This window comes from Notechis scutatus, chromosome Z (assembly GCF_049901735.1).
Source record: "Notechis scutatus isolate UNSWTSFEM ecotype Mainland chromosome Z, rNotScu1.2, whole genome shotgun sequence".
NCBI classification, from domain to species: Eukaryota; Metazoa; Chordata; class Lepidosauria; order Squamata; family Elapidae; genus Notechis; species Notechis scutatus.
Genome location: NC_142025.1, coordinates 80105479 through 80118077, shown reverse-complemented (window position 1 = coordinate 80118077; position 12599 = coordinate 80105479). Strand labels below are relative to the sequence as shown.

Sequence of the window (12599 nt, the reverse complement as noted above, 5' to 3'; positions counted from 1 at the left end):
TTCGAACAGTTCCATATTTCTATAGGTACCGATAAGATATCTTGTAAATGCTTTAAAATACATTTATTTTCGTCCGTATATTTCCTTGTTGAGAGATCTGCTTTGAACTTTGTTCTTGAACGTATTTTGGTCTTCAAATTAAAACATAACTTACACAGTAACAACTTGTTAATATGGAAATGAAATATCAATTAACAGCCCCTAATAAGTGACTTTTCTCTAAAATCTTAAAACATGATGACAAAGATTTGAAGTGATACAATATATTCGGATAAGGAAGAGGCCTTTTGAAAGCCAAATACTGTATAAATGAAAAAGATAGGGAAAAGAAGAGAAACCAACACTTAAAATGACAACCGACTTCTACAAACCTAATAGTATACATGACTACCACACAATCTTTGTAGCATAGCAATTTGGGAATATTTTAATAGCATGCCTATATTTCTGAGGGAAACATGCAAAATGTAACTAGTATGGCTAAATTATATGAATGAGCCATTATTATGACATCTTCTGAGTATGATTATGCAAGAACAGGGTTAGAAGGAAACTTGGCTCTTTTATCACTTATGGACTTCAATTCCCAGAATTCGTGAGTGAGCCATAAAAGGTTCCCTATCCCTGGCCTACTGGTTTTTCAGTTGTGGGGGAAATCAATTTTTAACTTGAATGGGATTGTTTAATATACAATGTAGGACATATGTATATTAAACAGTCCCATTCTGTTTATGTCCTACATTTATATATTAAACAGTCCCATTCTGTTTATGTCCTACATTTGTATATTAAACAGCCCCATTCAAGTCAAAAATTGATTTCCCCTACAACTGAAAAACCAGTAGGCCAGGGATGGGGAACCTTTTATGGCTCACTCAGGAATTCTGGGAGTTGAAGTCCATAAGTGATAAAAGAGCCAAGTTTCCCTAACCCTGTGCAAGAAAGTATGAGATACAGGACACTTCAAGTCAGTAAATATATTCTTATGTTTTAATTATATTTTTTCTAAGGATGGCTTGGTATCTTTTGGATATGTTTCTCAATTTATTCCTGGGATAGTAATGTTTATAAAATATGGTTATTTTATTGCAGTTAAATGTAGTTAAATGAAATAAATAGCTAACTTTTTTAAAGTTTCATTTTCATGAGAGATGATCTCAGCTATATTTCACAACTACCGTGTTTCTCCAACAATACGGCCTCCACCAATAGGAAGCCCCAGCATGATTTATTGGCATAAAATCAAATTAAACCCCTCCCCCCAAATTAAGGCCCATATTAAACATGCAAAATGGGGGGGGAATGGCGGGGGGGGGGCTTGCCGTTAGGAAGTACTTTGTTGCATGCCCGGATATGGTGCTGCCTGCGTTGGTGGAGCACTTCATATCGGAGACCTTCCGCCACCGTTAATTCCCTTCTCCCTTGCTGCCGTAGCGTTACAGCAACGCCGCGGCGTTGGCGCAGCACCACGTGCAGCCAGTCAGGGCTCCTCCCTGCAACCGGAGCCCTGAGGAGACACTCAGCTTCAGGCGCTCCTGTGCCGCCTTCCTTTGCCTTCGATGGTAAAGTGAATTATTTTAAAACCTCCGCTCATCCTATCAGGGCCATGCGAGCTGAGCAGAGCCGGGAAAGCAAGCCGCGGGTGTTTCCTGGTTCTGCCCAGCCCGTACGGCTCTGCCAGCGCCCTGGCGGGATGAGCGGAGGTTTTAAAATAATTCACTTTACCTTCGAAGGCAAAGGAAAGCGCCACAGGAGCGCCTGAAGCCAAGTATACCAACAACAAAAGGCAAATCCTCAAGGTGGGCTGGAGGGAGGTGGCTACGTGCCCCCGGGCTGCTTCAATGCAAGGTCCTGACTTGCAGCATCCTGCCGTTGCCGCCGCGCGTCCTTTTCGCCGCCGCCTCCTCTCCGACTGCAAAACTTGTGTGCTTCGCCAAATGCTCCGAGCGAGGCGAGCTCTTTCATACATAGAGAGAGAGGAAAGACGCGGCGTGCTCCGAGAGGCTGGCTCTTTTCTCTAGCCGAGGCTGACAGGAAGTGCCTCCAGGGCCGTGGCAGGCAAGCCGCGGTGTTTCCTGGTTCTGCCCAGCGCGACGGCTCTGCCACCCCTGGCGGGATGAGCGGAGGGCCCGGCGGGAGGCACTCGTTGCCTTGGTGACGTTCGGTGCCTCTGCCGCCTCGCCCATCGCAGGTGGCGGCGGCAAGCGGTGGCGCTCGCTGAGGGAAAAGAAGACAGCGCAGCCACCTTGCTTGCTTTCCCACCTGCCCGCCCCAGATGGCCTCAGAAGCGGCGGCAGTGGCAGCAGCGCGCACACTCCTGCCGGCGAAGGGAGGAGAGGCGAGGAAAGAGAAGGGAGTGCGGCAGCAGCGGCTGTCACAGTATCGTCTCATAGCGGGGCAAGGCTGGCAAGCTGAGGTGGCCGCACCAGAGAGCGCCACTGCCGACCCGTCGTGAGGATAAAGGAGCGGGATAGAGATTCAGTCAGATGTCAGCCTCGGCTAGAGAAAAGAGCCAGCCTCTCGGAGCACGTCGGCGCTTTTCCCTCTCTGTATGAAAGAGCTCGCTTGCTCGGAGCGTTTGGCGAAGCACACGAGTTTTGCAGTCGGAGAGGGAGGCGGCGGCGAAGGACGCGGCGGCAACGGCAGGATGCTGCAAGTCAGGACCTTGCATTGAAGCAGCCCGGGGGCACGTAGCCACCTCCCTCCAGCCCACCTTGAGGATTTGCCTTTTGTTGTTGGTATACTTGGCTTCAGGCGCTCCTGTGGCCGCCTTTTTCTTTCCCGAAGGTAAAGTGAATTATTTTAAAACCTCCGCTCATCCCGCCAGGGCCGCGGCAGAGCCGTCACGGGCTGGGCAGAACCAGGAAACACCGCGCTTGCTTTCCCGGCTCTGCTCAGCTCGCATGGCCCTGATAGGATGAGCGGAGGTTTTTAAAATAATTCACTTTACCATCGAAGGCAAGGGAAGGCGGCCACAGGAGCGCCAGCTGAAGTGCGGTCTCCTCAGGGCTCCGGTTGCAGGAGGAGCCCTGACTGGCTGCACGTGGCTGCGCCTAAACGCCGCCGGCGTTGCTGTAACGCCACGGCAGCAAGGGAGAAGGAAATTAACGTGGGAAGGTCTCCCGAACATCCAAGCTGTCGCCGCCCGCCCACCCGAGGATGCAAGGGGGGAATTAGTCACCCCCGAAAAGACGGCCTAGCCGGTTTTTCGGGGGTCAAAAAAAAATAAGGCCCGGCCTTATTATGTGAGAAACACGGTAATACACTAACTTTTTTAGGTTGATCCAGCTCCAAATGGAAGATTCTTACGGCCGTATAGAGGAAACTTCATCTTAAATATTGCTTCAAACACTGTTTCAGACCCATTACACGGGTCACAAAAATCAAATACATCACCAAAACTGCAAAAGGAAGAAAATTCCTTAACACAGAAACATACATAGATATATTTTAATAGAACCTAGTAAATTTTAGGTGCAACTGTCATATAGTTGTTTTATTCGTTTATGCCATAAACTTTATCCTGTATGGTTAAGAATATGTTATCAGGGTTCAGTCATTTGATAAAGAGCAAGATCCATTCAGTAGAGAAGAAGCTAAATGTAAATTATTAGATAATGTGTAAAAAAAAACCTCAAAAATTGTGCAAATAATCAAAATGGAGAAATTGTTATGAATATTGATGAATGGAGATGTATTCACAGCATTATTTAAGTGCTTGGGTATAAAAAAGCCATATTTTTGTGGCAATTAAATATTTTAAAGACAGCAATAAAAACTAGCAAACTTTCAAAAGAATTTGAAATGCATAGAATGCATCTTTGTCATTTACAATGGAAATTTATCCAACATTAGAAGAAAGTGAAGAAGCCCCCCCCCCCCCAAAAGCATTTATTTCAGTGTTCATTTAATGCATTGCTTAGCAAAATATATTTGATGGTCCAAAGATTAATACACATTACACATTACCATTTTCCAAATTGTTCTGACAAATCTTTTCAAGATGGCCAATTGAATTTATATATTGACAACTTACATCAAGAACTGCCCTATTTGAAGAATTATTAATGAATAAGTTCATGAGAAAATAGAAATATGGTCATGGTTCTCATTATGTGGGTATTATGTGCATACAGTGAAGCACTGAACTTTATCTAAAACCCATCTCTGCCTTGACAGTGGAGAGAAGGATGTATTTTATTTCTAATGCTGCTAAAATTTGAAAGAAATTGAGTGCAACCTTGAAAACAAACAAGTGGTGATGAAGTTCCAACATTTTCTTGCTACTATTCTCAATACCAGAATTGACGGTCAAGAAAGGCTTTGGGAGTTTCATGGGATTGATTCAAATACCTCTTATTAAAGCATTTTTTTTAAGGCAGTGTTTCACTACACCAACTCAGCTAAACAATTAACATTCTTCACATTCTCTTATCTTATGAGCACCCTAAAAGTGATGATAAATCTAAAAAGCAAAGTAAAAGCTTTATATACTAAAACATATCTGAGCATTTCTAGGTGAAACTATACCTCAAAGTAGCAAAGTAAAGCCTTTTGCTTCTTGTACAATCTAACATGTTGGATAAGTATATCAATTACTTCATATAGTTCTATTCCTGCTTCCTAATTATATGTAGGTAACAGAATTAATTATTCCGCCTAATTCCTTAGATTCTTTTTTTAGTAGGTTGGATTTGGTCTTTTTTTCCTGACTTCATGGAAATTTTCTGTTTAGTAGATTTGTTCCATGGCAGTCCTTTTCAATGAATCTTTTGACCTCATTACCATTCATATTTATTTCAAGTCTTGCCCTGGGTCCTTCAGGAAAAACAAACCTTTAAGAGCCAACACTGCCTAGAATCTATCAGCCATTACTCCTCCATTTCCTCTCATTGTTAGATTTTTCTTTAAGTCGCTATCTTCCTTTTTGCCAATTTAGCAGCTGTTGTCCTAAAATCACACCTGTGAGCTGATAGAGCTCTCATTAAATAATTAATGTAGTTAATCTTTTTTAACATTACATTAAGTAATCTTTTTTAACAGCAGTAACTACTTCTAGTGTTATAGAAATCATGTTTCTCTTTGGAGAAATTAATGGGGAATAATTTGAAAATTGAAAAAGGCAAGCTTATTTTTTCTGTTCTAGATTCTGAATGAAGGGGAAAATGGGTGATTCTTTAATATTGGCAACTACTATTTAGAACTTATTTGATTTGGCTGGTTTGCCATTTATTTCTTATTTAGCTGCTGTGGCTTGGGGTGGAGTTCTTGCCTCACAATCAGAAGGCTATGGGTTCGATCCTAGGTAGAGGCATATTTTTCTCTCTGGGAACAATGAGAATATATCTGCTGAATAAAATTCTGCATGGAATTTTACAGGAAGGGCATCCGGCCATTACCATATACAACCTTCCTACCTAGCTTCTAACAAGCAAAGTCAATGGGAAAAGTCAGATTTGCTCAAGGATTGGATGATTCACTTAACAACTGTGGCAAAAAATGGGTATAAAATGAAGTGCAACTCATTTAACAGCTTGTCTTGTTTAACAATTGAAATTTTTGGGATCAATTTAGTTGTGGTAAGGGCACCAAAATATTTGCTTATAACAATGCGAGTACTGCCTTACCACATTAGAAGATTTTAACTATAACTCTTATCTTTCAGCAAAGGCCAGCAGCTTGTGATGTATTTTCTCATAATTTTCACTTCACGGCATATGGAAAGAAGAATGTTTCTGCCAAAGTATCTGATTCAGTAAGTTATTTTGAATCACTTACATGGCTTCTTCATCCAATCCAGATATGTTGGAAAAAAAATAAGACATTCAATCTACAGATTGATCTAAGTTGTAGTGTAGTTTGTTTCTGAATGAGTTGTTTGCTTAACAAATCATGATTTGTGGTTTAATAGTTGAATAGTTGTGGGTTACTTAATAAACCTTGGTTAAATAAGACATGGCTTCACATGCATACTGTACATTTAGCCAGTAAGTATTTGTAAAATTTAAAGCTGGGTTTAAATCATCCCATCCTCAGTTTTCCTTATTGAGGATTCTGGAATTCAGTCTTGTTTGTATGGATCAGTCAAATTGCAATTTATTTATTTATTTGATCTATCCACCTGTTCAAATTAAATACTAAAAATATAGTGATATCTTACAGGAATGAAAGAGCCTTTTGTTAACATGGGAAAGAATGGCAGCAAAGGATTAAGGATTTGAGTTTAATGATGCTTCTAATTGTTTAACATTATAGAGGATCACAAACCTGGGGAGGGAATATTATTAATCAAAACCCAATGAGAGATATTTGAATTTTTTCCAGCATAGTGCTTATTGATTGTGCTCTTCCAAGTGTAAATTGAAATGATTTAAATTGTTTTGATGTATTGCAAATATTTCATCTCAAGGTATTCTGCTTTTTTTGTTGTTCAGATTTCAACACAGTATCCTGTAGTGGACCATGAATTTGATGCAGTTGTAGTGGGTGCGGGTGGTGCAGGTTTGAGAGCTGCCTTTGGCTTGTCTGAGGCTGGGTTTAATACAGCATGTATTTCCAAATTATTCCCGACCAGATCTCATACTGTTGCTGCACAAGTAAGAGACCTCTTTTTCTCAGTCTGTTTTTCAAACTAAAGGAAGAGAAATGAAGCGTGCCACAATTGCCACATGCTACCTAGGTTTATATTATATACAAATGTCATTGTTTAAGAGAATCTGTTTGTCTCTTTATAACTTTGAAATTGAATAGTGCATTTTTTTTTTTAATTAAGTTACCTCAATTCTACTAATTTAAAGAATGTGTTTAAAACCTGGGACCATTATTCCCTTGTCATTGAAATTTCAAGGCTCTTCACATCTGCACATTTGCAGGTTTAAGATTGCTTCAGTATCACAGTGGTTAGCTGTGTAAAGTTATCATAATTTTCAATATTCCATGCCAATTTCCTCCAAACAAAGTCAATGGGGAAGCCAGTAGGAAGTTGGAAGTGATTCCTGCTTCCACTTTGTGGTCATTCTGATTCTTTGCTTAGATAAGGAAATATCTGTGAAAGCTGACCAAACGGGTCCTAGGTTGTCTAGTTAATGGTAGTGCTTCAGGCCTATGTTATTCTGATTTTCATGAGTAGCATACAATAAGGTGTGCATTATATATTTATTTTGCATTGGAATATTGATTCCTGGTAAAATTCTGAATCTAATTATTAGGAGAGAGATCATCTGGAGCTTTGGAATCAAGTATTGCTATATGCTAATGATACCCAACTTAATTGTCCATATCATTTAACTAAACAAATTGATTTCCTTGATTGATTATAAATTTAATAAATGAGCTGGATAAATAGAAATTACATTTATTTAATTATAGATTACATGTTGTCCTAATTATGTGGCATTTTAATTTTCTGGATGGGAATGCATTCTCCTTTAAATAACTACCCCATAATATAGAAATGGTTCTTGATTCCCAGCTGCATTTGGATTCCCAGATGTGCTTTTACAATTGCCAACTGTTAACAATTTCTGCATCAGACATGCTTGGTAACAATTAATTGATCATATCTTGATTGCAGCATGACTTGTTTGTAGCAATAAGCTATATGGTTAACTTTGAAGAGTGTTTAAAAAGTTCAGTTGTGGTTAAATACAATTTGATCCAGAATTCTAGGAGCATTTTATTTCATTGTTGAATACATATCCTGATTACCAAATTGTTTTTTGGATAGAATGTAAAGTGATTAATTTGTTTAGATCCTGAAGGGTTGAGGACATGATTAACTGAGAGACTGCTATTCTTGACATGAACTTGCCTTGACTTCAAAGTCAGCAAGAGAAAATTTCTTAAAAATCACTTTCTGATATTTAGAGAAAGTAATTGTATTAAAGCAATCATTTTTATTTTAGGTGTCAGGATTTTGTCATTTACTCAGATTTTTTAAAATGTAGGTTATTATAATCTGAAAAAGGCTAAACCTACTATTCAGTTCTTATTTCTTAATATATGAAAAAATTATCTCATGTTGATCTCTGTATTAAAGTTATGATTTATTAACAGTTTAACAATTTACCTCTGCAATGACTTAATTTATAGGGAGGAATCAATGCTGCTTTGGGAAACATGGAAGATGATAACTGGCGATGGCATTTCTATGATACTGTGAAAGGCTCTGACTGGCTAGGAGATCAGGATGCAATTCATTATATGACAGAGCAGGCCCCTGCTTCAGTTATTGAGGTACAGTTACTCAGATTCCTTCACTGTCTACAAATATTCACACTGATAACATAATTAGGGAAAACAGTTTCTTTAGCTAAGATAATTAGTTTTCTTACTTAAAGTATCCATGTGAAAAATAGGAGACATTGACTGCCTTTATTTGTCTCTTAATAAAATAACTAATACATAAAATGTCCCAGAAAAACTGCTGATGACCATTAATTTCTTGATAATACCAACATCATTGAAGATACATTTTCTGAAAGGGCAATCCCAAACAAAATGTTTATATTTTATATCCAGTGGTGGGATTCAAATAATTTAACAACCGGTTTCTGCTCTTATGACAGAGTGGCCGTGGCCAACTTGATTGGAGTCTCACCCTTAGGAAATTTCTCCTTAGTCCAACTTACAATAAAATAGCACTGTTCCAATATTTAGAATAAAATAGAATAATAGAGTTTAAAAGGACCTTGGAGGTCTTGTAGTCCTATTCCCTGCTTAGGCAGGAAACCCTACACCACTTCAGACAAATGGTTATGCAACCTCTTAAAAACTTCTAGTGTTGGAGCATTTACAACTTCTGGAGGCAAGTTGTTCCACCGATTAATTGTTCTGTCAGAAAATTTGAGTGGCTCCTACAAAAATGAGGGAGTCAATCTATTTTCCAAAGCACCAAATGGCACAACAAGAAACAATGGATGGAAACTAACCAAAGAGAGAAGCAACCTAGGCTAAGGAAAAATTTCCTAAGGGTGAGACCAATCAACCAATGGAATAGACTGTCTTCAGAATCTGTGGAATAGACTGTCTTCAGAAGCCTCACTAGAGGCTTTCAAAAAGAGTGAGGGAAGTACCCCAAAAGGACAGTGCCAGAAACTACTAAAACAATGCAGAAAACTTAAAACAGCCTTTCCCCTTTAAAAAAAAAAAGTCAACATCAAAGCACATGCAACAGCTGAGAGGGAAACTCATGCTAATTGAAAGCCTGGGCATGCTGCCAAAAGCCGTTAACCCTTCCAACTCTTACCATTCTATGCTATCTATGTTCTAAATTGGATGCTTCACAGCAGAAGCAATACAGCTGGCTGGACCACACGTGCATTAAATTCACGGCCTGTATGATGAAGCTGCATCATTGTGCCCTCCTGTATCTTCCCCCAGAAGAAAGAAGAAGTAGCGAACTCTGCAGTAGCTATAAAAGGTCTTGGGGAAATCCAGGGAATATCAGCTGATCACAGAAGTGTTACTTAATACTCTTGATAATGAAAATGTTTATAATCTTGTCCTTTTTCCTGAAGGGAAGAGGTTAATCCCATCCTTAGATGGGTGATTGATGGGTTTCCCTGCCCTGACCCTGTCAGTTTCTGTTGTTTGATTCAGCATGTATCAGCTGCATTCCAGCTGCAATTGTTAAGTGGTTCTTGGCTGTCTGCCCGGAGCTATTAACTGAAGGGAGGAAGAGAAAAAAACCCCTCTCACACTTTATTTTTAGCTGGTTCTCCGAACTGAATAAGCAATTAACTAACGGTTCGGGCAAACTGGTGAGAACCTGCTGAATCCTATCTGTGTTTATATCATTTAAAACTGGTCCTCAACCTTTGCAGCTTGCTGGCCTGGCTCAGGAGGAGAGGGAAACCGGACTGTGCAAATGGCGGACTGGCACTCTTGCATGCACGTGTGCAGCTCAACTCATGCAAGCAGTGGGCTGGCACGTACACACATGCCACACAGCTCCACTGCAAGTTCTTTCCCACATCTCAGTTCAGAATCGGCCACGTCTAGGTAGTGGGCCACGGCCTGGGGGTTGAGGATCCCTTATTTATTTTAAAATCATTGTATATCCATTGACAAATTTCAGGTTTGGATGATAAAAAAATCTTATATGATTTTTCTAGATTGAGATATCCTACTTAATTGTCTATTTTAAGATGTGGCCCATTGCAACCTACCTAAGTTTACCTAGTATTCCTCATTTCCTCCTTAGGTGTTTTAATTGTTTTTGACTTTTTGCCTTCTGTGATCCAGCTTTGTATATCATTGAAAAATTGGGAACTGTCATCCTTAGTAATCAGACTATTTTTATGATTTTGGTCTCGCAATATTACGTCCAAACTTACTTCTGAAAAAAATACGATTCAAACTTGGGTGTTTCAGCCCTATCCATACAATTTTCTTACCAGTGCCACTTAAGTAATTTGCCATTGCTTTCTTTTGGCTTGGTTTTTTTCATTTGTTCTAAGTGGATCGACTTTCTTTATGGTGGTACAGTGTTCCTGGTCCTTGTCAATATAGATTATTCTTAGCTTTCCCATTCCCCTTTTAATCTTACAAGCAAAGGTAAAATATCCCCCAAAAAATGGTTGCAAATTTTGCTGGACTTAACCTTTTTTGATAGACCTTACTTTGTTGTCCCCACAAATAGTAATAGATGCAGGCAAACTTATGTGTGGCAGAAACTTCAGTATTCAAATATTCTTTTTCTAATGTGTGGTTCTAAATTTTTGAGAATTGAATTAGCACAGTCATTAAAAATTATGTGGGCTAATATAAAAGCCCTTAGGACATATTTAGATCCCTAAATGGTGTCTATAAATTGCTAAACTTAAAATAAGTTACATTAAATTACTGCATTTAAAAATGGCCAAGAACTCGTGTGATCACTAAATCTCAGAACATTTCAGTACTTTTGCTTAAAATGAGACTGACTGAAAATATCAAAAACTTTTCAGATTTTAGCTGTTAAAAATAAGTATACATGTTTATTTACATATTATAGCTGTTTTAGAGTATAATATTGTCATAGTTCACGAATAAGTAGGAATTGTACTAATAGTACTAGCTAATTTTCAGTAATTTCTATTAGAACCCCTAGTTACATAATAGTGCAGAATCTTGCACCAAAACGTCCTAAATAGATTAAAATGTTGTTTAGCATGTTATCTCCTTTTATTTTACTTTATTTATTTTGAGGGGCTGAGATATTTTCAGATGTATTATATGTTATTTTACTATATGTAATTAAATTACTCATCTCATTTTGGATTCCTCAGCTAGAGAATTATGGTATGCCATTTAGCAGGACAGAAGATGGAAAGATCTATCAACGTGCTTTTGGAGGTCAGAGCCTTAAATTTGGGAAAGGAGGACAGGCTCACCGTTGCTGTTGTGTAGCTGATAGGACAGGTCACTCTCTGTTACACACACTATATGGCCGGGTAAGTAGTTATTTGTGGAGTGGGGAACAAAGATCACTAAAGTCATGATTAACAGAGTTACTTTTAAAATTGATGGTGACATTGGCTTATGCCTATTGCTGTTATGACTCATTTCAGATAAAATTTGAATGATGTTCCTATATACATAAATACAGTCAAAATAATAGAAAGTTTGTATAAGTGATATTTCTCTGTTATACAGAATTCAAAATTCAAATCTTTTTTTCAGATATAATTTTTTGTTTTATTTTTGATCATAAAATATAATGGAACTGAAGATGCCTTGTAATATGTCAGTTCACTGGACATTCCAGTAGGTGGTAACTAGTGATTAGAGGAGGGCTTGGGATTGTTGTGGATACATAATATGTTAATCCAGTGGGTTCTTTGAAAATAGCAATTTCCAAATTAGACATTAAGAAAAAAATTCAATATTGTCATCAAATAATAGGTTTATAAGTGTGATTCATGTAAAAACTATAACAGTTGTTATCATAAAAGGCTATTATGTGCTTGAAAATGTAGAGGAAAAAAGCTATTGAGGTCAAATTAAAGTTGGGAAAAACTTAAAAATCTAATGTATTTTTAATTTAGAAATCAGACAAGAGTACATATTATCAAAGACATGGAAAGGACAAGGCTTGTCTTTCACATCTCAAAATCTAGAACTTCGATCATCAACAGTTGAATGCAAAGATAAAATTAACTATCATTTCACACGGGGTACAGTTAAACTACCTACTTTTCATGTAAACCATGAACAGGCTCTCAATTTGAATAAATTTAACATTTGTTAAAATAATATCAAGATGAATGCGTGTGTGTGCGTGCGTGCATGTGTATGTCTAAATTCATCTTGTCATTATTTTAATCCAATGCTCAAGTAGAATGCTCGACACAATTTCAGACAAATGATGTCCAATCTCTTCTTAAAAATCTCCAGTGATGCAGCATCCATAATTTCTAAAGGCAAACTGTTCTGCTGATTAATTATTATCACTGTCAATAAATTTCTCCTTCTAGATTTGTTCTCTCCTTGTTTAATTTCTATCCTTTGCTTCTTGTCATCCTTCAGGTGTTTTGGAGAATAGGTTGACCCTCTATTCTTTCTTAAATATTGGAACACTTTTACTGTGTTACTCCTTGTCCTTCTTTTCATTAGAC

The 12599-nt window shown here is 38.3% G+C and overlaps 1 protein-coding gene across 2 annotated transcripts in view; it reads left to right on the top strand.

Moving 5' to 3' along the window:
• The window catches only part of SDHA (succinate dehydrogenase complex flavoprotein subunit A), a 53820-nt gene that overhangs the window by 330 nt on the left and 40891 nt on the right, over nucleotides 1–12599 (top strand). Inside the window, exons 2-5 of one of the 2 annotated variants that reach the window (XM_026678296.2) lie at nucleotides 5666–5755; nucleotides 6435–6596; nucleotides 8092–8235; nucleotides 11271–11435. In XM_026678296.2, the coding sequence (XP_026534081.1) occupies nucleotides 5666–5755; nucleotides 6435–6596; nucleotides 8092–8235; nucleotides 11271–11435 (561 nt within the window). The remainder of the gene's footprint in view (nucleotides 1–5665; nucleotides 5756–6434; nucleotides 6597–8091; nucleotides 8236–11270; nucleotides 11436–12599) is intronic. The other variant, XM_087948091.1, reaches the window with a different exon arrangement.